Below are 27,415 nucleotides of genomic sequence, written 5' to 3' on the forward strand. Positions count from 1 at the left end.
ATTAAACTGCCTCGTGCTAAATTCTTGATCGTACAATATGCATATTATTGTTATTATTGGATAGAAAACACCTTCTAGTTTCTATAGAAGTTGAAATTTTGTCTTTGAGTGGTACAGAACAATTTCTACAGCACTTTTCATGACAGGGTTCAGATTTCAAATTTTTTTACCTCTGATCTGGGGTCTGTTTTTAAGGCGACAGTGAATGCTATGAAGAAACCGACACTGCCTACGTCTTCCTCTGGGTGTCTGTACGTCATCACGCTTTCAATGGAATCGATGGGATATTCACAGCCAGTATAAAAGACCAAAATGTATAGAGACCGCCCTTTCTCGTCGTGCGCCTGAAGCGTGAAGGGCATCGGACCTGCCTCGTTCCAAATCGTTTTCTAACCAGCAATATTTCTCCGGTCATGTTTTTACTCGTTTTAGGTGTTAAAAACATCATAATGTAGTTAATTTGAACCGTTTTATAGCAATTTATATCCGTTTAGTGCGATTTTGAGGAATTTATTTGTTGTGCACTCTGAAACTTTGGACACGTTTTGGGGTGTCGGTCGTTGGTGGTGGACATTTCGAAGGACAGAGGACATCTATCGACCAAAAGACGTTTATAACATAGAAAGGATACATTGCCCAAGAATCTGATGGAAGAACAGCTCAAAGTAAGCAATATTTAATATGATAAATCGTGTTTCTGTCGAAATATTTTAAACGCATATTTCGCCATTTTGTTTGGTATAGCTTCACTTGGCGAACCCTGTATTGAAAAGTAAGGATAATTTTAAAAATGTAAATCAGCGGTTGCATTAAGAACTAATTTGTCTTTCGATTCCTGTAAACCCTGTATTTTTTAGTCAAGTATATGATTAGCTATTAATTAAACTAGATCACTCTGAAAGATGGCGACCGACATTTTCAGGCTTGTTTTGCTACTATTTTCATTGTGTAACCACGGTTTTGTATGGCTAAATATGCACCTTTTCGAACAAACTGTATATGTATATTGTAAAATGATGTTACAGGAGTGTCATCGGAAGAATTCTGAGAAGGTTAGTGAAAAAATTAATATCTTTTGGCGATGTTGACTTTTATCGCTCACTTTGGCTAGAATCAATGCTGGGCTGCTATGTGCTATGTGCTACGCTAATATAACGATTTATTGTGTTTTCGCTGTAAGACACTTAGAAAATCTGAAATATTGTCTGTATTCACAGGATCTGTGTCTTTCGATTAGTGTATGCTGTGTATTTTTACGAAATGTTTGATGATTAGTAGTTAGGTAAACACGTTGCTCATTGTAATTATTCTAGTCCATTTGTGATGGTGGGTGCAATTGTAACCTATGGCAGCTACCTGAAATATGCACATTTTTCTAACAAAACCTATCCCATACCATAAATATGTTATCAGACTGTCATCTGATGAGTTTTTTTCTTGGTTAGGGGCTATAAATATCTTAGTTTAGCCGAATTGGTGATAGCTACTGGTGTTGGTGGACAAATAAAAGATGGTGGATTATGCTAATGTGTTTTTAGCTAATAGATTTACATCTTTACATATTGTGTCTTCCCTGTAAAACATTTTAAAAATCTGAAATGGTGGCTTTATTCACAAGATCTGTATCTTTCATCTGGTGTCTTGGACTTGTGATTTAATGATATTTAGATGCTACTATCTACTTGTGAAGCTATGCTAGCTATGCTAAACAGTGTGTGGGGGGTGGGGGGTGCTCCCGGATCCGGGTTTCTGAGGCAGTAGAGGTTTAAGCTCCAACATTCTCTTCATCTTGTGCCAACATCAATTATTTTCAAGTCTTGGTTCCAATAGTTTATATTTTTTTCTAAGAGATTGTCAGTTGGATATTCTCTCTGCAAGGTTTTGTATATCTTACCTATCATATTAACATCATTTTCTGACTCAAATAAGATCATCTCAAGGTTGCTCTGATGTACAAAACATTTAAAATATACATTTCTTGATATGTAATTTTTTAATTGCACATATTTTAAAATATCTACATTGGTCAGTCCAAAATTGCTTTTTAATTTCCAGTTACCAAGTCATTTATGGTTTCTATGCCTTTAGTTTTCCATGTGGACCAATTTATCTGTAAATTCTGAAAAGCTATCCAAGGATTGTTCCATAGAGTTGTGTTTTTAGCGAGTGATATTGGTTCTTGTAGATTACGCTTCATTTTCTTCCATATTGTTATAGTGTTCTTAACTATGAAGTTGTTCATGTTCTTAGCTTCATCCTCTGAAAATAGACAGGTAAAAATATTCTAGGGATGAGCGTGTGCATCTTCAATATGTACCCATCGTTCCTCTTCAGTGTATTTAACTATATGTTGCAAGTAAAAGCCTTGGGTAGCGAGTTGGAAGTTTAAACTCAGACTGAGGAGGATGTAACATTTTCCTTTTTATCATATACATTTTATTTTCCCATATAAACAAGTATACTTATATATTTGTGAGTTATTCTTTATATTTTTTCTATTACCATTATTTAGTTTTTTCCACGTAAATTTTATATCCTGAGATTTTTGAATATTCTGAAAAAATGTATTGTTGCAAAGGGGGCATTGAGTTTCCAGTATTGGTCAGGTATATTAGGAAATGATCGGTCAATAAGTTTAGTTTATATTCATGTTTACCAATACTGGTACCTGTTACGTTTGGGTCCTGTCTAATTATTTCTGCATGCGGTTCAATTGCCAGTTCAAACAGGAGGTGGGAGAGGGGACTTCCTTTTTATTTATTTTTGCATATTGTATTAAACTAAAACATGTTCTTGCATTTGTTTGTAAGTGTCTAGTTTTAATCAACTCTGTTTGATTGATATGTATCAAGTCTGGTATAAGCTGAGTTATTATTTTGTTGTCACAATTTAAGTTGTTTTTAGTGCATAGAAAAGAAGAAAAAAAATCCCTTCCGGACATCACTAAAACTCAAGCCCTGGTTACAGCCCTGCCTGTGTTTTATATACACTGAGTATACCAAACATTAAGAACACCTGCTCTTTCCATGACATAGGCTGACCAGGAGAATCCAGGTGAAAACTATGATCCCTTATTGATGTCACTTGTTAAATCCAAAAAAAAAAATCCCTCCACAAGTTAAAGAAGGATTTTTAAGCCTTGAGACAATTGAGACATGGATTGTGTATGTGTGTCATTCAGAGGGTGAATGGGCATGACACAAAGTAAGTGACTTTGAATGGGGTATGGTAGAAGCTACCAGGAGCACCTGGCACCGGGTGGTGCAACCCAATATTAGGAGGGTGTTCCTAATGTTTGGTATAATCAATGTATATTTCCACACTAGGAGATTGGAGTAATACTGTGAAATTGTGAAAATTATGATAATGCCCTTTTAGTGTAAGAGCTGTTTGAAAAGAATGCCTAAAATTTCAGCCTGATTCTGTGGGATGGAGTTTTGGCCTGCCTGGTGACATCAGCAATAAGAGAGTTCGCAGACAGTCCTCAGACCAATAAGAGAGTTCCCAGACAGTCCTAGCAAAATTCTTGCTTGAGAAATTACTCTTTGCTAAGAAGCAATTTTGGCATATTTTTTACAATTTTAATTGAAAACAATCACAGTAAGGCACTTAATTGTATATTACTCGCTAATGTCCAGTCCTAGATAACAAGGTTGACTAAATCAGGGCAAGGGTTGCTTTCCAGAGAGACATCAGGGATTGTAACATACTCTGTTTCACGGAAACATGGCTCTCTCGGGATATGCTGTCGGAGTCGGTACAGCCACCTGGCTTCTCAATGCATTGCGCTGACAGGAATAAACACCTCTCCGGGAAGAAGAAGGGCAGGGGTGTATGTTTCATGATTAACGACTCATGGTGTAATTGTAACAACATATCCCCCCTCAAGCCGATACCACGACGGCCCTCAAGGAATTTAACTGGACTTTATGCAAACTGGAAACTATATATCCTGAGGCTGCATTTATTGCAGTCGGGATTTCAACAAAGAAAATTTGAGAACAAGGCTACCTGAAATCAGCATATCGACTGTAGCACTCGCACTGGAAAAACACTGGACCATTGCTACGCTAACCTCCGCAATGCTTACAAGGCCCTCCCCCACCCTCCTTTCGGCAAATCTGACCATGACTCCATTTTGCTCCTCCCTTCCTATAGGCAGAAACTCAAACAGGAATTACCCATGCTAAGGACTATTCAACGCTGGTCTGACCAATCGGAATCCACACATCAAGATTGTTTTATCACGTGGACTGGGATATGTTCCTGGTAGCCTCAGAGAATAATATTGACGTGTACGCTGATTCAGTGAGTTAGTTCATAAGAAAATGTATAGGAGATGTTGTACCCACTGTAACTATTTAAACCTACCCTAACCAGAAACCATGGATAGATGGCGGCTTTCGCGCAAAACTGAAAGTGCGAACCACCGCATTTAACCATGGAAAGACGACTGGGAAAATGGCCGAAATATAAACAGTGTAGTTATTCCCTCCGCAAGGCAATCAAACAAGCAAAATGTCGGTACAGAGACAAAATGGAGATGCAATTCAACGGCTCAGACACGAGACATATGTGGCAGGGTCTACAGACAATCATGGACTACAAGAGGAAAACCAGCCACGTCACGGACACAGAAGTCTTGCTTCCAGACAAACTAAACACCACCTTTGCCCGCTTTGAGGAAAATACAGTGCCCCCGACGCGGCCCGCAACCAAGGACTGTGGGCTCTCCTTCTCTGTGGCCGACGTGAGTAAGACATTTAAACGCGTTAACACTCGGCATCCCTAGCCGCATACTTTATCCCAGTCTGCTGTCCCCACATGCTTCAAGATGGCCACCATTGTTCCTGTACCCAAGAATGCAAAGGTAACTGAACTAAAGGACTATCGACCCATAGCACTCACTTCTGTCATCACAAAGTGCTCTGAGAGACTAGTCAAGGATCATATCACCTCCACCTTACCTGTCACTCTAGTCCCACTTCAATTTGCTTACCACCCCAATAGGTCCACAGACGATGCAATTGCCATCACACTGCACACTGTCCTATCACATCTGGACAAGAGGAATACCTATGTAAGAATGCTGTTCATTGACTATATCTCAGCATTCAACACCATAGTACCCTCCATGCTCATCATTAAGCTTGAGGCCCTAAGTCTCAACCCCGCCCTGTGCAATTGGGTCCTGGACTTCCTGACGGGCCACCCCCAGGTGGGTGCGTGCTCAGCCCCCTCCTGTACTCCCTGTTCACCCATGACTGCGTGGCCATGCACGCCTCCAACTCAATCATCACGTTTGCAGACGACACAACAGTGGTAGGCTTGATTACCAATAATGACGAGACAGCCTAGGGAGGGCTCTCGGAGTGTGGTGTCAGGAAAATAAACTCTCACTCAACGTCAGCAAAACAAACAAGATGATCGTGGACTTCAGGAAACAGCAGAGGGAGCACCCCCCTATCCACATCGACGGGACACCTAAAAACTTCACAAACTTTTACAGATGCACAATTGAGAGCATCCTGTCGGGCTGTATCACTGCCTGGTACGGCAACTGCACTGCCCACAACCGCAGGGCTCTCCAGAGGGTGTGCGGTCTGCACAACGCATCACCGGGGCAAACTACCTGCCCTCCAGGATACCTGCAGTACCCGATGTCACAGGAAGCCAAAAATATCATCAAGGACAACAACCACCCGAATCACTGCCTGTTCACCCCGCTACTACACAGAAGGCGAGGTCAGTAGAGGTGCATCAAAGCTGGGACCGAGAGACTGAAAAACAGCTTCTATCTCAAGGCCATCAGACTGTTAAACAGCCGTCACCAGCACAGAGAGGCTGCTACCTACATACAAACTTGAAATCATTGGCCACTTTAATAAATGGAACACTAGCCACTTTAATAATACCACTTTAATAATGTTTACATATGTTATACTGCTCATCTCATATGTATGTACTGTATTCTATACTATCTACTGCATCTTAGCCTGTGCCACTCTGTCATTGCTCATCCATATATTTATATTTATATATTATTATTCCATTCCATTCCTTATTCCATTAGGTATTTGTTGTGGAATTGTTAGATATTACTTGTTAGATGTTGCTGCACTGTCGGAACTAGAAGCACAAGCATTTCGCTACACTCGCAATAACATCTGCTAACCATTTGTATGTGACCAATACATTTGATTTGATATGATTTTGTTACCCAGCAATGATTTGATATTTAGATCAAAACAGCTGCATTGGATCTTTGAACAAACACTTGCCATTACCTTAATGAAAATGACTTTAGCTACATAAATGTGATAACTTTTAAGATATGCATCATTTTTTGTGACCTAAATCTATCAATATCTAATAGAACAATGAAAACTAAACTGACTTACACTAACAAGGTGACTTAAATGGTTGACTCTGGTAGGAAACCTCTCTCATAAGTCTCATGTTGAAGGAGAGAGCATTTGCAGCAATACTCCATAAACTCTCAGTGTTATCTCTGGACATTGACTTGTAAATTGTAAGCAGAACTATCCATCATGAGGAAACAGCTTGTAATTCATAGTAATCCATTGCAAAGCCTCATGGGACATCTGAGCAGGAGTCTTTCAGCATCAAATCCCCCCCACAATCAATAAATGCAGCTCACTCTGTCTTGTGCTGAAAAAATACATTTACAGTTGAAGTCGGAAGTTTACATACTGTGGATGTATTTCAAGGCCTACCTTCAAACTCAGTGCCTCTTTGCTTGACATCATGTGTAAATCAAAAGAAATCAGCCAAGACCCCAGAAATTTTTTTGTAGACCTCCACAAGTCTGGTTCATCATTGGGAGCAATTTCCAAACACCTGAAGGTACCACATTCATCTGTACAAACAATAGTACGCAAGTATAAACACCATGGGACCACACAGTCGCCATACCGCTCAGGAAGGAGACGTGGTCGGTCTCCTAGAGATTAATGTACTTTTGTGCAAAAAGTGCAAATCAATTACAGAATAACAGCATAGGACCATGTGAAGATGCTGGAAGAAACAGGTACAAAAGTATCTATATCCACAGTAAAACGAGTCCTATATCGACATAACTTGAAAGGCCGCTCAGCAAGGAAGAAGCCACTGCTCCAAAACCACCATAAAAAAGCCAGACTACGGTTTGCAACTGCACATGGGGCAAAGATCGTACTTTTTGGAGAAATGTCCTCTGGTCTGATGAAACAAAAATAGAACTGTTTTGCCATAATGATCATCATTATGTTTGGAGGAAAAAGGGGGAAGCTTGCAAGCTGAAGAACACCATCCCAACCGTGAAGCATGGGGGTGTCACGTTCTGACCTTTATTTCCTTTGTTTTTGTCTTTATTTAGTATGGTCAGGGCGTGAATTGGGGTGGGCAGTCTATGTTTGTTTATCTATGTTTTTCTATTTCTGTGTTTGGCCTGATATGGTTCTCAATCAGAGGCAGGTGTTAGTCATTGTCTCTGATTGGGAACCATATTTAGGTAGCCTGTTTTGTGTTGGGTTTTGTGGGTGGTTGTTTTCTGTCTTTGTGTGTCTGCACCAGACAGTACTGTTTCGGTTTTTCACATTTGTTGTTTTTGTATTTTGAGTGTTCACCTTCATTAAACAAGATGAACAATTACCACGCTGCACCTTGGTCCTCTTCTTCTCCTCCAGACGACAACCGTTACAGGGGGTGGCAGCATCATGTTGTTGGGGTTCTTTGCTACAGGAGGGTCTTGTGAACTTCAAAAAATAGATGGCATCATGATGGAGGAAAATTATGTGGATATCTTGAAGCAACATATCAAGACATCAGTCAGGAAGTTAAACCTAGGTCGCAAATGGGTCTTCCAAATGGACAATGACCCCAAGCATACTTCCAAAGTTGTGGCAAAATGGCTTAAGTACAACAAAGTCAAGGTATTGGAGTGGCCATCACAAAGCCCTGACCTCAATCCCATAGAAAATGTGTGGACAGAACTGAAAAAGCGTGTGCGAGCAAGGAGGCCTACAAACCTGACTCAGTTACACCAGCTCTGCCAGGAGGAATGGGCCAAAATTCACCCAACTTATTGTGGGAAGCTTGTGGAAGGCTACCCGAAACGTTTGACCCAAGTTAAACATTTTAAAGGCAATGCTACCAAATTATAATTGAGTGCATGTAAACTTCTGACCCACTGGGAATGTGATGAAAGAAATGAAAGCTGAAATAAATCATTCTCTCTACTATTATTCTGACATTTCACATTCTTAAAATAAAGTGGTGATCCTAACTTACCTAAAACAGGGAATTTTTACTTGGAATAAATGTCAGGAATTGTGAAAAACTGAGTTTAAATGTATTTGGCTAAGGTGTATGTAAACTTCCGACTTCATCTGTAGGTACAGAAAAAATCCGGCCTCAAGATACAACTGCCTCGTGTCTACATAATGATGCACTGTAATGTATAAGATGGCATAGATAGATCACATCAGTTCAATGGCGATAAATATGATAACCAGTACCTTTAACATATTGGGAACATTAAAGCATTACAGATATCAGGCATATTGGAGTGTGCATTTATGAAAACCACATGCATTTATGACATCACGGTGGAGAAAACAGATGGATGTCATTAATGCAAAGCTGAAAGACAAGTGAGCAAGGAGCTCCAATTGAATGTCAAGATGTGTTCACATTACATTTATCTACTGATCATCTTCCAGATATTGTGTGATGTGCATGTTTCCAAGTAACATCCTTCATGGTTACATCAATGTCCATGTATCAATGGTAATGTTTACACTTCAACAACAGCCCACTATTGTGTAATATCACTGTTGTCAAGGAAATAACATGCATACTGCATAGACAATGTTTTGTATGCTATAGAGAGTATTGTTCTATTATATTTTGCAAATGCATGCGGAATGCAGGTAAGAAATGTTCTAATTGGGAGGAAACTGTTAAAACAAATGTCCTGTCTTAATGGACACTCAGTCCTGCAGGGTACTCAACATTTCCTCTATGGAAAAACAAACGTTGATACTGTGATCGTTTTGATATGGAAAACTACTGTTCCCTAAAAATGACACTCTTATGATCCTTTGTTCCTGTCAGAGATTTCAAGACAGCTACCGTATTTGAACCACACACACCTGTAAAAGCAGTAATAGGGGGAATGTTTCCATTGTTTCTTGATTGACATTCAAGTGGTTTTAAATAAGTGTCACTGCCACGGAAAACCTAAGTAACAGTAATGCACCCTGACAGGAGAAAATCTAGGGCACTCCTAAGAGTTACATTTCCATTACATATTCCCATTTCCCATTAAACTGAACAAAAACAAACCAGGGCGTCAAAGAATGATACGTGCACAAATGAGACTGGGACTGTTTTCATTTGAGACCCATTCTTCGATAATGGCCTCCAGACATGTTGAGCATGGTAATTGAGTGCTACTAGCCTAAACATTTATACAAAAGCCCTTTTATTGTGAGAATGGTCTCATATCCTTGAGGTAAACATGTCACATTGTGATGCTGTGTACATGGAGCCAAGTAATTATATAGATTTGTGCACACGTCATTATTACAAACATAGGCCTATTAAATGTTTTCCAAAAGTCATTGCTAAATGTCGTTCAATCTATTCAATCATGCATTTAATACTCAATTATTCCTAAATGTATATCTGGTTGCAGGAAAGTACATTACAGAAGATTCAACAAATTCTGATCAACTATCATCAGACAATTGGGTTGACTTTTTCCACTTAGACAATTACTGCCAATGCAACTGCAATTAAAATACATCTACAGTATGAGAGACAGGCAGTGTCCAATCATTAATGTCATTGTAAGGTTAATTTCTAATTAATGCAGTTTTAAATCACACTCCAACCTGATAATTTATGGATGATGAGAGTAAAATTATACAGAAATTAGTCATCACTTAAGACTTCACCTGCTGTAATGTCTAGGGCTGGGAATCGCCGTGGACCTCACGGTAAGATATTATCACAACATTTTGGTGCCGATACGATATGTATGCGATTCTCACGATTCTAAATGTATTGCGATTTGATATTGTGATTTTATTGCGATTTCGTGTTCCAAACATATTGCTTACCATATGTCTGCTGCAGAGAGACAATAGAGAGTTTTGATCAGTCATAAAAGGAAATAAAAGTGATGAAAACAAATTAGCTCCCTATTTAAAAAGAAGATGAAGAATAAGAAATGAAGAACAAATACTGGAGTTCTGGTGTAAGTACAGTCAAATAATGCTAAAATAATTTTGTGTTATTTTTAAAACGATACGATATACAGTACCAGTCAAGCGTTTGGACACACCTACTCTTTCAATGATTTTTCTTTATTTTTTCAAATTTCTACATTGTAGAACAATATTGAAGATATCATAACTTTGAAATAACACATGTGAATCATGTATTAACCAAAAAAGTGTTAAACAAATCAAAATATATTTTATATTTGAGATTCTTCAAAGTAGCCACCCTTTGCCTTGATGACAGCATTGCAAACTCTTGGCATTCTCTCAACTAGCGTCATGAGGTAGTCACCTGGAATTAGTTTCAATTAACAGGTGTGCCTTGTTCAAAGTGAATTTGTGGAATTTCTTTCCTTCTTAACGCGTTTGAGCAAATCAGTTGTATAGTGACAAGGTAAGGGTGGTATACAGAAGATAGCCAGCCCTATTTGGTAAAAGACCAAAGTCCATATTATGGCAAAAACAGCTCAAATAAGCAAACAGAAACGTCAGTCCATCATTAAATAAAACCCATCACAGTCCATCATTAATTTAAGACATGAATGTCAGTCAATATGGAATAGTTTCTTTAAGTACAGTCGCAAAAACCATCAAGCACTATGATGAAACTGGCTCTCATGAGGACCACCACAGGAAAGGAAGACCCAAAGTTACCTCTGCTGCAGAGGATAAGTTCATTAGAGTTACCAGCCTCAGAAATTGCAGCCCAAATAAATGCTTCACAGAGTTCATGTAACAGACACATCTCAACATCAACTGTTCATAGTAGACTGCGTGAATCAGGCATTCATGGTCGAAATGCTGCAAAGAAACCACTACTAACGGACACCAATAAGAAAAATACTTGATTGGGCCAAGAAACACTTACATTGGACATTAGACTGGTGGAAATCTGTCCTTTGGTCTGATGAGTCAAAATTAGAGATTTTTGGTTCCAACTTCCTTGTCTTTTTGAGACGCGGAGTAGGTGAACGGATGATCTCTGCATGTGTGGTTCCCACCGTGAAGCATGGAGGAGGATGTTGTGGGGGTGCTTTGCTTGTGACACTGTTGGTGATTTGTTTAGAAGGCAAACTTAACCAGCATGGCTATCACAGCATTCTGCAGCGTTACGCCATCCAATCTGGTTTGCTCTTAGTGAGACTATCATTTGTTTTTCAACAGGACAATGACCCAAAACACATCTCCAAGCTGTGTAAGGGCTGTTTGGAGAGTGATGATGCTGCATCAGATGACCTGGCCTCCACAATCACCCAACCTCAAACCAATTGAGATGGTTTGTGATGGGTTGGACTGCAGGGTGAAGGAAAAACAGCCAACAAGTGCTCAGCGTATGTGGGAACTCCTTCAAGACTGTTGGAAAAGCATTCCTTATGAAGCTGGTTGAGATTATGCCAAGAGTGTGCAAAGCTGTAATTAAGGCAAAGGGTGGCTACTTTGAAGAATCTGTAATATAAAATATATTTAGATTTGTTTAACGCTTTTTTGGTTACTACATGATTCTACATGTTATTTCATAGTTTTGGCATCTTGTTTTGATGTGAAAATAATGGAAAACCCTTGAATGAGTAGGTACCAAACTTTTGAATGGTACTGTATATAACGCAGATAGTCCAATACAATCAAAATACTACATACACCTTTAAATCTGAGAAATACCTTTCTCTTCTGTAAATCACTTAACGATATGTGCCAAGTTATCGTGGGACATCTCTAGGATCTGCCAGGCACTTCCTAAGGGGGGTAAAAGTAAAGATGACCTGTGTAGAGTTTACTGTTGTTATCAGTGTTGTGAGGCAGGAACAACTGCCCCTGGTGTAACAAAAATAATGCACTTAATTTTTTATTAAAGAACCGATAACCAAGTGATAACCACACAGTACTGCAGGGCAGGAACAAGCTGCTTAGCCTTTCTCTGGAGAATTATGTGTGGTTACATACAGAGCAGTGTTTTATAAAATAACTGAGCATCTGTCTAAGGTGTATTGAAAGGAAACCAGGGTCAACTTTGGTGAGGCTCTATTAAACTGAACCCAATGTTGAACTAAACAGTAATGGTTTTGAGACGACTTACAGGGACGACATACAGTAATAAGCACACTTGATGATAATCTCTTTAATCTTAGTATAAACAACCTCAGTATCTCTCACATTTAGTCTATCCTGCCTTTTCCATGGAAAGCGAAGGATTGTTTTATATTGTAGTAGACCTGGCCAGCAAATCTCTTAGCATCTAATAATCCCATTTAAACCAAATGGAGCATCAGGCAGTTGCCATCAAGGCACAGAATGTCTCAGTCTACCAGACTGTTCTAAAAGATGCAGTCCGAGCACAAGCAGTCTCACAACTCGATGACAAATGCGCATATAAATCTGAATTTTTAGAATCACAGCTTGAACAAGCAGCCAACCTACAGTCTGAGCAACCAACTGTTGGAGCAAAAATGATCTATACAGAGTCAGACCACGTCCATCATCATCATCTTATTAAGTAAGTGAGTAGCCATACTACTGTTTCTGGGTAGGTTTTTACTTAATAACCACCCACCTCTTCTATACTCAACCCCAGTCACATCCTGTCACATGGCTTTGGAGCATCTGCACATGGACCCCGTGACACGTAGCCTCGGCAGAGATCCCATTGCTTCTTTCCCATTGGTCCTCTCAGCTCCCAATATATCCTCCCAGTTGTCCTCCACACCCCACCGCTGCCACCATCAGCCATAACAGTAAGCCGTTAGACATTTCATTTTACACTAACTTAATGGAGCGGATGCCCCTTTCTGTTCATACGAGCGCTGTCAGGGTATCTAAGCAAAACGTCTCAGCTGTCACAAGTGTCAGGTGCAGCTGAATTATTTGTCATGCTAGGCCCGATAAAGGCCTGGTGTAGTGGGGTCTAGTGATTGCACCTGTAGCCTCGGCACTCCCTGCTCTTCAACTGAAATGTCACATGAATTATAATGCAACGCTAACCTTTGTTACAAATATTATTGTGCTGAGATGTTGGCTTGTCATACAGTTCAAAATATAATGCTTTCCTGACAACATTTCCACTCAAACACAAAATCGGGTAACACTTTACACCTAGCTTCACAACAATTTATGACATGGTCATAAGCATGTCAAAATATGTCATAACAGCTGATATAACTTGCCATAACCTGTACTAATATGGTCATAACACTGTCATGACCCATATATTTACACCTGTTGTTACATAGATTGAGTTATTTTATGGCTGGTCATGACACCTACATAAGTGTCAAAATCCACAAAACCGAACAATGCAGTTATTCTATGGCTGGTTATGACACCTACGTAATAGTCTCAAAACCCACATTTATTCAAATGTGTTTTTTCCATGCCAAGAAGTATCCTTTCGTTTGAAAGTTTGTTTTTCTTAAATCCTTTGTGGTTGTTGTAATGAATTCTTTACGTCATGTTTTTATGAAATCATATTTGAAATAACTTGTAGAAAAAACTTTATGACACTGTCATGAAGAATTATGACCATCCTGTGTCACTTTACTTGGACTAAGAAAATACACTTTATGATACTGTCAAGTCACATTATGACCATCATAATCATATAATCCAGATAGGCCTATCACGTACATGACTTTATGTCAATCATCTGTCAAAAGAGGGTGTCTTGTCCTGCTCCTGAAATTGTATATAGCAAACAAATACTGTTGACAAGTAGGCTATGATTTAATGCAGGGCTCTCCAACCCTGTTCCTGGAGTGCTACCCTCCTGTAGGTTTTCACTCCAACCCCTTTTGTAACTAACCTGATTCAGTTCATCAAGCAGCTAATTAATAGAATCAGGTGTGCTAGATTAGGATTGGAGTGAAAACCTACAGGAAGGTAGCTCTCCAGGAACAGGGTTGGAGTGAAAACCTACAGGACGGTAGCTCTCCAGGAACAGGGTTGGAGTGAAAACCTACAGGATGGTAGCTCTCCAGGAACAGGGTTGGAGTGAAAACCTACAGGACGGTAGCTCTACAGGAACAGGGTTGGAGTGAAAACCTACAGGACGGTAGCTCTACAGGAACAGGGTTGGAGAGCACTGGTTTAATGGAATGTTTTGCCTTGTGTGGTAGGTTTTGTGGGTTGTTACACTTTAATCTAGGTGCCATAACAAGCCATAAAATAACTACCGTGGTAGGTTTTGTGGGTTTTGACACTCTTATGTAGGTGCCATAACCAGCCATAAAATAACAAAATATACTGTATGATACAACAGTTCTAAATATATATGTCATGACAGTGTTATGACCATATTATGACAGGTTATGACAAGTTATGACAAGTTATGTCAGCTGCAAACGGGAGTTTTCCAGGTAATCCAGTAAGAAGGCACACATAGTGAAGTTACTAGTGTGTTTGGTATGTGTTCCTATGCCATATAACATGTTAAGACTGGGGCTTTTTAACAGTTCATGCCATGCCCTGAAAAATTGAGAGGCGAAAATTGTTGAATTGATACAGACATGATGGAGACACATTTCATTTTTCATGCTAGCCACTTTTCAAAAGTCAGCAGAATCCTTCCAAACAGCCATCTCTCTGAGGAACCCATACACTCAAAATGTGCTATCTAGAACCTAAAATGGTTCTTCGGTTGTCACCATAGGAGAACCCTTTTAGTTCCAGGTAGAACGCTTTTGGGTTCCTTTTGGGTTCCATGTAGAACCCTTTCCACAGAGGGTTCTACATGGAACCAAAAATGGTTCTACCTGGAACAAAAAGGGACAGACAACTTTTTTCTAAGAGTGTCAGATGTCATTAAACTGCCAGTTTAAGCAAGTGGAGCATGGAAAATGTCCTTCTCGTCAAAACATCAAAGGAGAATGCTTGCTGGTCTCTCTATCAAAGTATGTAGTGATGGCACAGCAATACTCCCCTAGGGAGATTTAACTACTTTTATTATTCATAGGAGGGTGTTCAGAAGAAACATACCTGCACAGAACGACTGAAAATAGCCTGGTTAAAAAGCCAAACAAGGCAAGTTTCTGAATATTAAAGAAGTACATCATTAGAAGTGTTGATACACTATTTACTGTATGTTTAAAGGGCCATACAAAAAAATCTACTAAATATTCATCATCTCCAGCACCATCACAACATCAACATATGTGAAAATTGCGCGTTTCTATGTTTTGTAGTAACAAAGATAGAGGAAGATAAGTGTTTCCAATTACATCATTGGTGCGCGTTGTGTGATTTTACCCAATTATGAGTAGGCATTGCAAATTTCACATATGTTGATGTGGTGGTAGTGCTTTTTTTTTATATATCCCTTTAAAGGCAAAGGCATTCTGGAATAAAAAATCTCTGCTGTCCCAGAAAATGCAACAACAAATGACATATATAGGGGACAATGGCATGTTGCTTTCTTCTCATTTTGAGGCAGTTAAGTGATTTCGATGGTAACGGCACCAAAAAAGCCCTAATGCAATACATTTATGATTGATGGATTTAAATAAAGGTGTGAAAAATGAACGTAATTACAGCTTATGTTAAAAGGGCTTATATGTCCCTAATGCAGAGAAATACTTCTTAGCTCGAGCTTTCCGCAAAACTTGAATTCCAGCCTGTCTACTAAAACTCATACCCACAAAGGGTGGACAATGTCATCTGTACATTCATGGAGCACTCCAGCTATTAAGTGAATAACTATGGGGATCCACTGTTTACGCACAAAAAGACACCATATTTCCAGTATTTGTCTGCTGCAAAGCCCCAATGTTGCTATTTGAAGTGCCTGGAGTTAAAGTTGAGTCAGCCTATGAGTGTAAGCCTTGCTTCAGCAAAAAGTCACATGAAATCTCTTCATCCTCCATGGTAATATGTGGTGACAATGGAGTAAAACTCTGTCTAAGCTAAGGTCTGAAAAACGTCCAATGTTATTTATGGTAGTTCTTTAAATCTATCCACACTTATCTGACGATGAATCAGTTATTCAGGATTGCAGTGTCTTTGAAGCACATTAGCAATTATGTCTCTTTGGATAAGATATGACTAGTGGCTATGGTGATCCTACAGCAAATGGTCAGTAACAACAACCATCAACCAAATAGATTTGGACATAGAAGATAAATCAGAGCTTTGTAAGTACTGGATCAGTAGAGCAGTAGAATTACAGGGCACGTTTTTATGCAAATCAATTCACATGTGATAGTCTGACCTCTGAATAACCTCAGTGTTATTAAATACATCTGAAGACATTAAAGGAAAAGTCAAGTAAGAGAGGAACATGTCTTCCATACAGCTTTTAACCTATGACCTTTTTATTACAAATAACATTTATTTAAATTGTCCTCCTAGATAATCATGCCTACTTCTTAGCTCTAATGAAAATGACTATCTGAGATACAAACAGCCTACAGTTGTCTGGAACTGAATGTCACATTAACACTGGAGCGTCAGACTCTTAAGTAATGTCTGACATCTCAGAAGTGCCCTCAAATAAATAAAGCTAATCTGTCACACACCACACATACATATGGCTTCCAGTGGTTTAAAGTAACTAAGTAAAAAAATAATTTGTAGTACTAATTCAATCGTTTGGGGGGTATCTGTACTTTACTTGAGTATTTATATTGTTACCCATTTTTTACTTTCACGCCACTACATTCCTGACGAAAATATGTACTTTTTACTCCCATACATTATCTCTGACACCCAAAAGTATGCAATACATTTCGAATACTCAGGCAGGACAGCACTATGGTCCAATTTGCGCACTTATCAAAATAACAAGTTGTTGTCCCTACTGCCTCTGAATTGGCGAACTCACTAAACACAAATACTGCATTTGTAAATGATGTCTGAGTGTTGGAGTTTGCCCCTAACTTTCAGTAAATACATTTAAAAAAAGAAAACCATGCTGTCTGGTTTGCTTAATATAAGAAATTTGATTGATAGCATCTACTTTTACTCAATTGACTACGTTTTCCACCACTGTGGAAGTACATTTAAAACCAGATACCTTTAGTATTATTTTACTGGGTGACTCACTTTTACTTGAGTAATTTTCTATTAAGGTATCTATACTTTTACTCAAGTATGACAATTGAGTACTTTTTCCACCACTAATGTCTTCTCTACAGGTGGCCAAGGTGCTTGGCGACAACACGTTCTTGAACATCTGACTGGGCTTGGCTTTAGTCGCAAGCTATACTGACTGGCCTTGTTTGAGAAAATGTATCAATGCTTATCTAAACTTGGGTTTCCTGAGATGTGTGATCCATGTGCCAGGCATAGGAGCAGCCAGTTGCATAGGTCCAGCAAGAAAAGCAGTGCCTTCTTTCTGTTTTCTCAACAATGTCTGGAGTCAGAAAAGCTCAGGCTGGCTCATTCAGAGGGCCCCATTCAGCCTTCAGCCGTCTGCCCGTCAGGCAGGAAAGGTCACAACAGGTGTCCCACACTCTCCCTTTCAGAAGCACTTGGCTCACATCCATGGCTTCCTTAGTGAAGGCTATGCATCATTACCACACTTTAAATGTAGAAACATCCAAGAGGCTGAATCTTCAAACCATGTCCATTTCCCAGACACATCTCCCACACTGCAGACTGCAAACCTATTCTCCCCGGTCTGAGACTTTGTTTTGTGTCCGTTAAAAAGGTTACTAGAGACGTACAGTCCATACAAAGACCTGTACAGAGCAAGCGGGCTGGAGTAGCAAACATTTCAAAGCAATACTTGTCTCCAGTTGGAAATACACTAGCTGCGACAAGTAGAAGTTCCTGTAGGTAAGTCAAGTTTGATTAACTTTTTTCTTAGTTTACCACTAGGTTTTGGAGGAAGATACTTCAAGGTGCCTGACACTACAGTAAATTGGAGCAGACCAGACACTTGCTGTAACTTTGTATTGGGAAGCTTTTATAAATCCGTACTCATCTGCATCATCATATGCTAACTGCATTACCATGACAATGCATCATCTTAAAGAACATCTTGAAAGACTTTACAAAGGTAAAAGGCTTATGATGGATATAAAAAACATGCAAGAAAATAATAGGCTGCTTTTAATCATAAAAGATTGATCAAAGGGTCAACAAAGTATATATTCCCATCGTCGTCATGTAAGGCGATAGAGGAAATGTGCATCAAGACCATTATGGCTGAAAAGACAGTCTCTTGAGACACGTCCTTTGAACATAAGAAGGGTGTACATTCGACTTAACAATAGGGAAGCTGTGCTACGAAGCATAATATAAGCTCTCAAGTGAATATCGTACCGCTACGACACTCAGTACATATATTACAAATATGCCTTTGTCTCGGTTAGATATGGAGAGTTCAGCTGAGGTGAAAGAGTAAGGAGAAATATATCCCTCCCATTGATGTGGTGAATCTTAATACGACAATGGTGACATGAGACAAATGTTTCATTTAGATAGGCTCAATGTATATTTATGCAGTTTGCAAGCCTATATGTCAAATTCTAATTTCTACCGGAGCAAATGTTGCACCATGTAATGTACCAATCCAGATTGATACAATAATAGTGCACTGTACAAAATGCATGAAACATGGCGGCGGCAGGTGCAGAGAATGGAATTGCAAAATGGATGAACGTCAATAAAATGGTAGAATGACCATAGTAAGGCAAAAAAAAGTATGGCAGAACAATGGTAGGCATATTACTAGGCTATACGTAACATTGGAAAAATAAATGCTATAATCCTCATGAATTACTTTATGTTACTGTATGGCGTGGCAAAACAAAGAAATGTGGCGATTTGTAAGATATTCTTTAAATATCTATACTTAGCATGTACATTTTACAAAGCAAAACATAAAACTTCACTGTAAGATCTCAATCAAACATTAATGGTAAGCAATATATTTAAAAGTATCATATTGGGCAAGACAATCCTACTAAATAACATTCAGAGGAATAAGCCATATGCTTGGAAATCAGACCGCATGCATGCTGCAACAATTCAAACATGCCAACACTCACTGGTGCAACCTGCTAACGTGCCAAGTAGGTACCGATATAGCCATTCAAAAGGTTTCATCAACGGAACTGTGACAACAATGCACCACGTTCCATTCTGTCATCAAAAACACAGCACTCTGCGATCCTTTGTAAACCAACAAGAAAAAGGAGCGATGTTACTTTAATTTTCTGTCTTTGTTGCCAGCTGTGCATCCCAGGCAAACAACAAGGCAAGGGTTAAAAACTATACCATGCTCTCTCTACTATCAGCATGCCACGCCATTTTACCAGCTCTTTATTTTCCTGCCTAGCTTTTTTACCCTCACCAGCAGCAACTTCCTGTTCGCTAGAAAAGGCATTCGCAGCGAGTGAAAGAAAAAGAGAAAAACGTTACAACAACATTAATGAAAGGTCATTGTCTGGGGGCTTACCCTGGGTGAGATGGAAAGGGCCCGAACCCGTCAAAAACTATTGACCACGTCCGGGAGCAGGACCTGCAAGAAAAGAGAACAACAAAGACAGTTTGTGACAAAGCTGAGACGCTGCAGTCTTGGAGGAGTGAAATCAATTGTGACATTTTTCATTTATTTGTAAATGCCTCTTTGGCGGCACACTCACTGGAAACGACAGTTTAGCTCTTACGGAATAAGCGAGGTGATGGTAAAAAAAAGAAAATCCTGACATTTGCTTTAATGAGATGCTGCATTAGGGCCACTCTTACACTTTCCCCTTGCCCAGGAGCACGCCCTTCACTTTCAATCTCACACCCAAGTCATTTGGAAATTGTTAACCCTATAAAATACTACACTAACCCTTTTTATACTGCTTCCCTTAGACATTCTTTGTAGGGTTTGTAATGTCAGAAAGACATTTGATAACTCAAAAGTCTATGGGATGATAGTGCTTTCCCAACCCGAATGAAATATATAGAAATACAAATTATGTTAAACTGTCTCTCCATATAATGACTTCAATACATTATTCCAGGTGTGATGGGCAGTTGCATTGTGGGTGACTTGTTTTCTGTGGTTTTACCTTGTTTTACATTGTGATAGAGTTGCCCTCACTATTTAGCTATGATTAAATGGAAATGTTACAGTTCTGTAAACTAAGATAATCCAGTTGGACTGGAAACAAACATATGCACGGTAAAGTGAAGGACATCTGGTTTTCATATCATGATTAACGGATTTCCATAATCAGAGCTTATAGTCATTATCAACTATTATCATTTGAACCATTATACGTTAAATGAATATCTAACTATCGACTTTTCAAGATATTAAAACAAATTGGTAAATATATGTAGAGATCAAGTATAGCTTAAGGGAAAGTTATAATAGACAGTAAACATCAAATTAAAATATAAAGCTGTGTATCAGTTCATCTACCGTGCCTTCAGAAATTATTTACACTCCTTGATTTCTTCCACATTTTGTTGTGTTACAGCCTGAATTTAAAATGGATTCAATTGAGATTTTTTTGTCACTGGCCTATACACAATACCCCACAATGTCAAAGTGGGATTATGTTTTTATACATTTTTACAAGCAAATTAAAATGGCCAGTGATTTCTAGTCTATGCCAATAGGCAGCAGCCTCTAATGACTTTGTGATGGCTGTTTAACAGTCTGATGGACTTGAGATAGAAGCTGTTTTTCAGTCTCTCTGTCCAAGCTTTGATGAACCTGTACTGACCTCGCCTTCCAGATGACAGCGGGGTGAACAGGAAGTGGCTCGGGTGGTTGATGTTCTTGATGATCTTTTTGGCCTTCCTGTGACATCGGGTGCTACAGGTGTCCTGGAGGGCGGGCAGACCACACCACCTTCTGGAGAGCCTTGTAGTTAAGGGCGGTGCAGTTGCTGTACCAGGCGGTGATACAGTCTGACAGGATGCTTTCAATTGTGCATCTGTGAAAGTTTGTGAGGGTTTTAGGTGACAAGTCACATTTCTTTAGCCTCTGTTGCACCTTCTTCACCACACTGTTTGTGTGGGTGGTCCATTTCAGTTTGTCAGTGATGTGTACGCCAAGGAACTTCAAACTGTTCACCTTCTCCACTGCGGTCCCGTTGATGTAGATAGGATGGTGCACCCTCTGCTGTTTCCTGAAGTCCACAATCATCTCCTTTGTTTAGTTGATGTTGAGGTTGTTTTCCAGGCACCACACTCCCAGACCCCTCATCTCCTCCCTGTAGGCTGTCTCATCATCGTTGGTAATCAAGCCTACCACTGTTGTGTCGTCTGCCAACTTGATAATTGAGTTGTAGGCATGCTTGGCCACGCAGTCATTGGTGAACAGGGAGTACAAGAGGGGGCTGGGCACACACCCTTGTGTGTCCCCAGTGTTGAGGATCAGCGTAGTGGAGGTGATGTTTCCTACCTTCACCACCTGGGGGTGGCCCTTCAGGAAGTCCAGGACCCAGTTGCACAGGGTGAGGTTCAGACCAGGGGCCTTGAGCCTAATGGTGAGCTTGGAGGGTACTATGGTGTTGAACTCTGAGCTGTAGTCAATGAGTAGCATTCTCACATAGGTGTTCATTTTGTCCAGGTGGGATAGGGCAGTGTGTAGTGCAATAGAGATTGCATCATCTGTGGATCTGTTGGTGCGGTATGCAAATTGGAGTGGGTCTAGGGTTTCTGGGATAATGGTGTTGATGTGAGCCTTGACCAGCCTTTCAATGCATTTCATGGCTACAGATGTGAGTGCTACAGGTTGGTAGTCATTTAGGCAGGTTACCTTAGTGTTCTTGGACACAGGGACTTTGGTGGTCTGCTTGAAACATGTTGGTATTACAGAATCATGTCAGTGAAGACACTTGCCAGTTGGTCAGCGGATGCTCGGAGTACACGTCCTGGTAATCCATCTGGCTCAGCGGTCTTGTGAATGTTGACCTGTTAAAAGGTCTTACTCACATCGGCTGCGGAGAGCATGATCACACAGTCGTCCGGAACAGCTGATCCTCTCACGCATGTTTCAGTGTTACTTGCCTCAAAGCGAGCATAGAAGTTATTTAGCTCATCTGGTATGCTCGTGTCACTGGGCAGCTCTCTGCTGTACTTCCCTTTGTAGTTTGTAATAGTTTGCAAGCCCTGTCACATCCGACGAGCGTTGGAGCCGGTGTAGTACGATTCGATCTTAGTCCTGTATTGATGCTTTGCCTGTTTGATGGTTCGTTGGAGGGTATAGCGGGATTTCTTATAAGCTTCTGGGTTAGAGTCCCACTCCTTGAAAGAAGCTCTACCCTTTAGCTCAGTACGAATGTTGCTTGTAATTCATGGCTTCTGGTTGGGGTATGTACATACAGTCACTGTTTGGACGACGTCCTCGATGTACTTATTGATAAAGCCAGTGACTGATGTGGTGTACTCCTCAATGCCATCGGAAGAATCCCGGAACATATTCTCGTCTGTGCTAGCAAAACAGTCCTGTAGTTTAGCATTTGCTTCATCTGACAACTGTTTTATAGACCGAGTCACTGGTGCTTCCTGCTTTAATTTTTGCTTGTAATCAGGAATCAGGAGGATAGAGTTATAGTCAGATTTGCCAAATGGAGGGCGATGGAGAGCTTTGTATGCGTCTCTGTGTGTGGAGTAAAGGTGGTCTAGAAGTTTTTTCCCTCTGGTTGCACATTTAACATGCTGATAGAAATTATGTAAAACTGATTTAAGTTTCCCTGCATTAAAGTCCCTGGCCACTAGGAGCACCGCCTCTGGATGAGCATTTTCCTGTTTGCTTATGGCGAAATAAAGCTCATTGAGTGCAGTTTATGTGCCAGCCTCGGTCTGTGGTGGTATGTAGGCAGCCATGAAAAAATACAGATGAAAACTCTCTCGGTAGATAGTGTGGTCTACAGCTTATCATGAGATACTCCACCTCAGGCGAGCAAAGCATTGAGACTTCCTTAGATATCGTGCACCAGCTATTGTTTACAAATATTCATAGGCCCCTGCCCCATGTCTTACCAGAGGCTGTTGTTCTGTCCTGGCGATAGAGTGTATAACTCGCCATCTGTATGTTCTTAATGTCGTTGTTCAGCCTGCGACTCGGTGAAACATAAGATATTACCGTTTTTAATGTCCCGTTGGTAGGATATACGTGCTTCCAGTTCTTCAATTTAATTTCCAGCAATTGAACGTTAGCTAGAGGAAGGCAAGGGCAGATTAGCGGAAGGCAAGGGCAGATTAGCCACTCGTCAAATGATCCTCACAAGTCATCCTGATCTCTTTCCACGAAATCTATGTTTCCTTTTCCAGCAAATCATAGGGATCTGGGCCTGGTCGGGTGTCTGTATTATATCCCTCGTGTCCGACTCATTGAAGAATAACTCCTCGTCCAATTTGTAATCCCAGTTCTGATGTGCAGAAGCTCTTTTCAGCAACATTATGTTCAAAACAAGTTACGAACAACGTCACAAAAACAAACAAAATAGCATGGTTGGTTAAGAGCCGATAAAACGGCAGCCATCCCCTCCGGCGCCATCTAAATTCTTAGTCTGGATTGTTCTCTTGGGTCCAAGTGGACTCTGTACATTAATCAAATATGAATTAGTACTGTAAATCCATATGTACATGTCACAGGAGGTTGTTGGCACCTTAATTGGGTAGAACGGACTTGTGGTATTGACTGGAGCAGAATAGGTGGAATGGTAACAAATGGTTTCCAGGTGTTTGATGCCATTCCATTTGCTCCATTCTGGGCCATTATTATTTGCCATACTCTCCTCAGCAGCCTCCTGTGGTACATGTACTAGGTAACATTGTAGTAGTACCTCATATGGGATACCTACTTATATCAGCTGTTATATATGAACTTCATGATGATGAGCTCCTACATGTGCTCCAGTAAAGTTTCCCTCCATTGGCCACCACCACACCTCCAGCCACATCTGGAAATCCTAGACAGACAGGCTGGCAGACACACACACACGGTCTGAGAGCTGGGCAAAATAGAAGAATGAAAAACAAATGTTGCTATTCATAGGCGGCACCTCCATCACTGGGTCGCGTTATGCCATTGTTATGAAAGTTCACAATCCGCCCTCTGCCGGCAGCGACATAGTCACCTATTTCGATGAGGATTTCTACTTCAATGAGTCAGAGGTGAATGACATACTGCTCATCCCGGACCAGGCCCAAATCCCCAACACTCAAAGAAGAACTGGCTTCATTAATAAGGGCATCGAAGACGTAGTCCCGACAATGACCGTACGTACATATCCCAACCAGAAGTCATCGATTACAGTCTACAGCTGCACTGAGCTGAAGATTATAGCTGCCGCTCATAAGAAATCCCGCTTCGCCCTCCGACGAACCATCAAACAGGCAAAGCATCAATACGAGACTAAGATCGAATTCTTCTACACCGGCTCTGACGCTTGTCGGATGTGGGCTTGAAAACTATCACGGATTACAAAGAGAAACCCACACGGGAGCTCTCTATTGCACTCCGCACTGCCCATTCCCACCTGGACAAAAGGAACACCTATGTGAGAATGCTGTTCATTGACTACAGCTCTGCGTTCAGCCACATAGTGCCCTACAAGCTCATCACTACGCTAGGGACTGAACACCTCCCTCTGCAACTGGATCCTGGACTTTCTGACGGTCTGCCCCCAGGTGGTGAAGGTAGGCAACAACACACCTGCCACGCTGACCCCTCAGGAGTGCGTGTTCAGTCACCCCCCCTCCCCCCTAATCACCAACGACGATAAGACAGCCTATAGGGAGGAGGTCAGAGACCTGGCAGTGTGGTGTCAGGACAACAACCTCTACCTCAATGTCAGCAAGACAAAGAAGCTAATCGTGGACTATAGGAAACGGAGGGCCGAGCAGGTCGATCACTTCAAGTTCCTCGGTGTCCACATCACTAAGGACCTATCATGGTTCAAACACACCAACACAGTAGTGAAGAGGGCACGACAACACCTCTTCCCCCTCAGGAGGCTGAAAAGATTTGGCATGGGACCTCAGATCCTCAACAAGGTCTACAGCTGTACCATTGAGAGCATCCTAACTGGCTGCATCACTGCTTGGTATGGCAACTGCTTGGTATCCAACCATAAGGTGTTACAGAGGGTAGTGCGCACGGCCCAGTCAGGGCCGAGCTCCCTGCTATCCAGAACCTCTATACCAGGTGGTGTCAGAGGAAGGCCCTAAAAATTGTCAAAGACTCCAACCACCCAAGTCATAGACTGTTCTCTCTGCTACGGCATGGCAAGCGGTTCCGGAGTGCCAGGTCTGCGATCAAAAGGCTCCGGAACAGCTTCTACCCCCAGGCCATAAGACTGGAGCACAGTTAATCAAATGGCTACCCTGACAATTTGCATTGACACCCTTTTTTATTTGTGCAGACTCTTGCACTGGCTCTATGCACACTCACTGCAGACTCACACATACTACACTGACACTCCAACGCACACACGCATGCACGCACACAACATACGATCCCACACACATACACACACACACACACACACACACACACACACACACACACACACACACACACACACACACACACACACACACACACACACACACACACACACACACACACACACACACACACACACACACACACACACACACACACAGACGCTGCTGATGCTCTGTTTATTATCTCTCCTGATTGCCTAGTCACTTTTACCCCTACCTACATGTCAGTGCCTTGAGAAAGCATTCACACCCTTTGACTTTTTCCACCTTTTGTTGTCTTACATACTGAATTTGAAATTGATTCAATTTAGATTGTGTCACTGGCCTACACACAATACCCCATCATGTCAAAGTGTAATTACGTTTTTAGATATTTTTTTAATTAATACAAAATGAGAAGCTGAAATGCCTTGAGTCAATAAGTATTCAACCTCTTTGTTATGGCAATCTTAAGTAAGTTCAGGAATAAGAATGTGCTAACATAATAAGATGCATGGACTCACTGTGTGCAATAATAGTGCTTAACATGATATTTGAATAACTACCTCATCTCTGATTCAACCACAAAGACCAGGGAGGATTTCAAATGTTTTGGCACCTATAGGTAGATGGGAAGAAAACAAAAGCATGGTGAAGTTAATAATTACACTTTGGATGATGTATCAATACACCCAGTCATTACAATGATACAGGCATCCTTCCTAACTCAATTGCCAGAGAGGAAGGAAACTGCTCAGTGATTTCACAGTGAGGCCAATAGTGATTTTAAAACAGTGACAGAGTTTAATGGCTGTGATAGGAGAAAACTGAGGAAGGGTAAGTAATTAGGTGTGCGTAATGATGATTGCCAGGTGTGTAAAGATGGGTTGCCAGGACCGGTGTTTAGTAGACCAGTGACGTTGAGCGGGGGAGCGGGAGTGGACGTGACAAGAGTGCAAAGAAAGTAAGAGTACAGAGTAAAGAGTACAGAGTAAAAATATCCAAAACATGCATCCTGTTTGCAGTAAAAGTATTGTAAAACTGCAAAAATGTGGCAAAGAAATTAACTTTATGTCCTGAATACAAAGCTTTATGTTTGTGGCAAATCCAAAAGAACACATCACTGAGTTACGACTCTTGATATTTTCAAGCATGGTGGTGGCTGTATCCAGTTGCTATATTAGCATGTAAATCTTGGTGGGGCAAACACCCCCAAAATTGTTTTTGATGCATGTCAGCAAAGCCACTACAACAATAAACAATACATTAATTTCACTACAAAAGTGACAAACGGTGCCAACAAACTGTTAGGGCCTACATAAAGCTGTCCCAACAGCAGAGCTTTCTTTTCAGCACCATGGAGTGAATCCTTACCACTGCTACACCTGGCATCAGTTGAGCCTTGTCTGGCAGCAAAACAGTTAATTCAGCCTCATTTACTGCCATTTAAAAAAACATAGCTGATAATGGCTGACTAGCTTAAACAAATGTGGTTTCTACTTTCTTTATTTTCACTTTTTTCTACATTGTAGAATAATAGTGAAGACATCAAAACTATGAAGTAACACATACAGAATCATGTAGTAACCAAAAAAGTAGTAGTACAATGGCAAGTGATAAAGGGGGTAGTGTAAATGAAAAGAGGCAGTCCGAGGTGTTATTCTCAAATGTAAATATTCACATGGCGAATGTTGAGCACTATTTTGACTCCAACGTAAACTGGTCGTTGGGACTATTTGAGTGCAAGCGCCGTT

General features: G+C 40.6%; 1 protein-coding gene across 4 annotated transcripts in view; it reads right to left on the reverse strand.

Moving 5' to 3' along the window:
* The window catches only part of LOC129810541 (inactive N-acetylated-alpha-linked acidic dipeptidase-like protein 2), a 354,237-nt gene extending 334,165 nt beyond the window's left edge, over positions 1-20,072 (reverse strand). The window contains exons 1-2 of one of the 4 annotated variants that reach the window (XM_055861117.1): positions 19,865-20,072; positions 19,678-19,740 (exon numbers count right to left, since the gene is read on the reverse strand). Coding sequence is in view for 2 of the 4 variants with exons in the window: in XM_055861118.1 (XP_055717093.1) it covers positions 19,268-19,325 (58 nt within the window). In the remaining 2 variants the exon portion in view is untranslated. Of the gene's footprint in view, positions 1-19,267; positions 19,613-19,677; positions 19,824-19,864 lie in introns of those variants that run through there. The other 3 variants (XM_055861115.1, XM_055861118.1, XM_055861114.1) reach the window with 3 other exon arrangements.
* Positions 20,073-27,415: the final 7,343 nt, after the last annotated feature.

This window comes from Salvelinus fontinalis, chromosome 14 (assembly GCF_029448725.1).
Source record: "Salvelinus fontinalis isolate EN_2023a chromosome 14, ASM2944872v1, whole genome shotgun sequence".
NCBI classification, from domain to species: Eukaryota; Metazoa; Chordata; class Actinopteri; order Salmoniformes; family Salmonidae; genus Salvelinus; species Salvelinus fontinalis.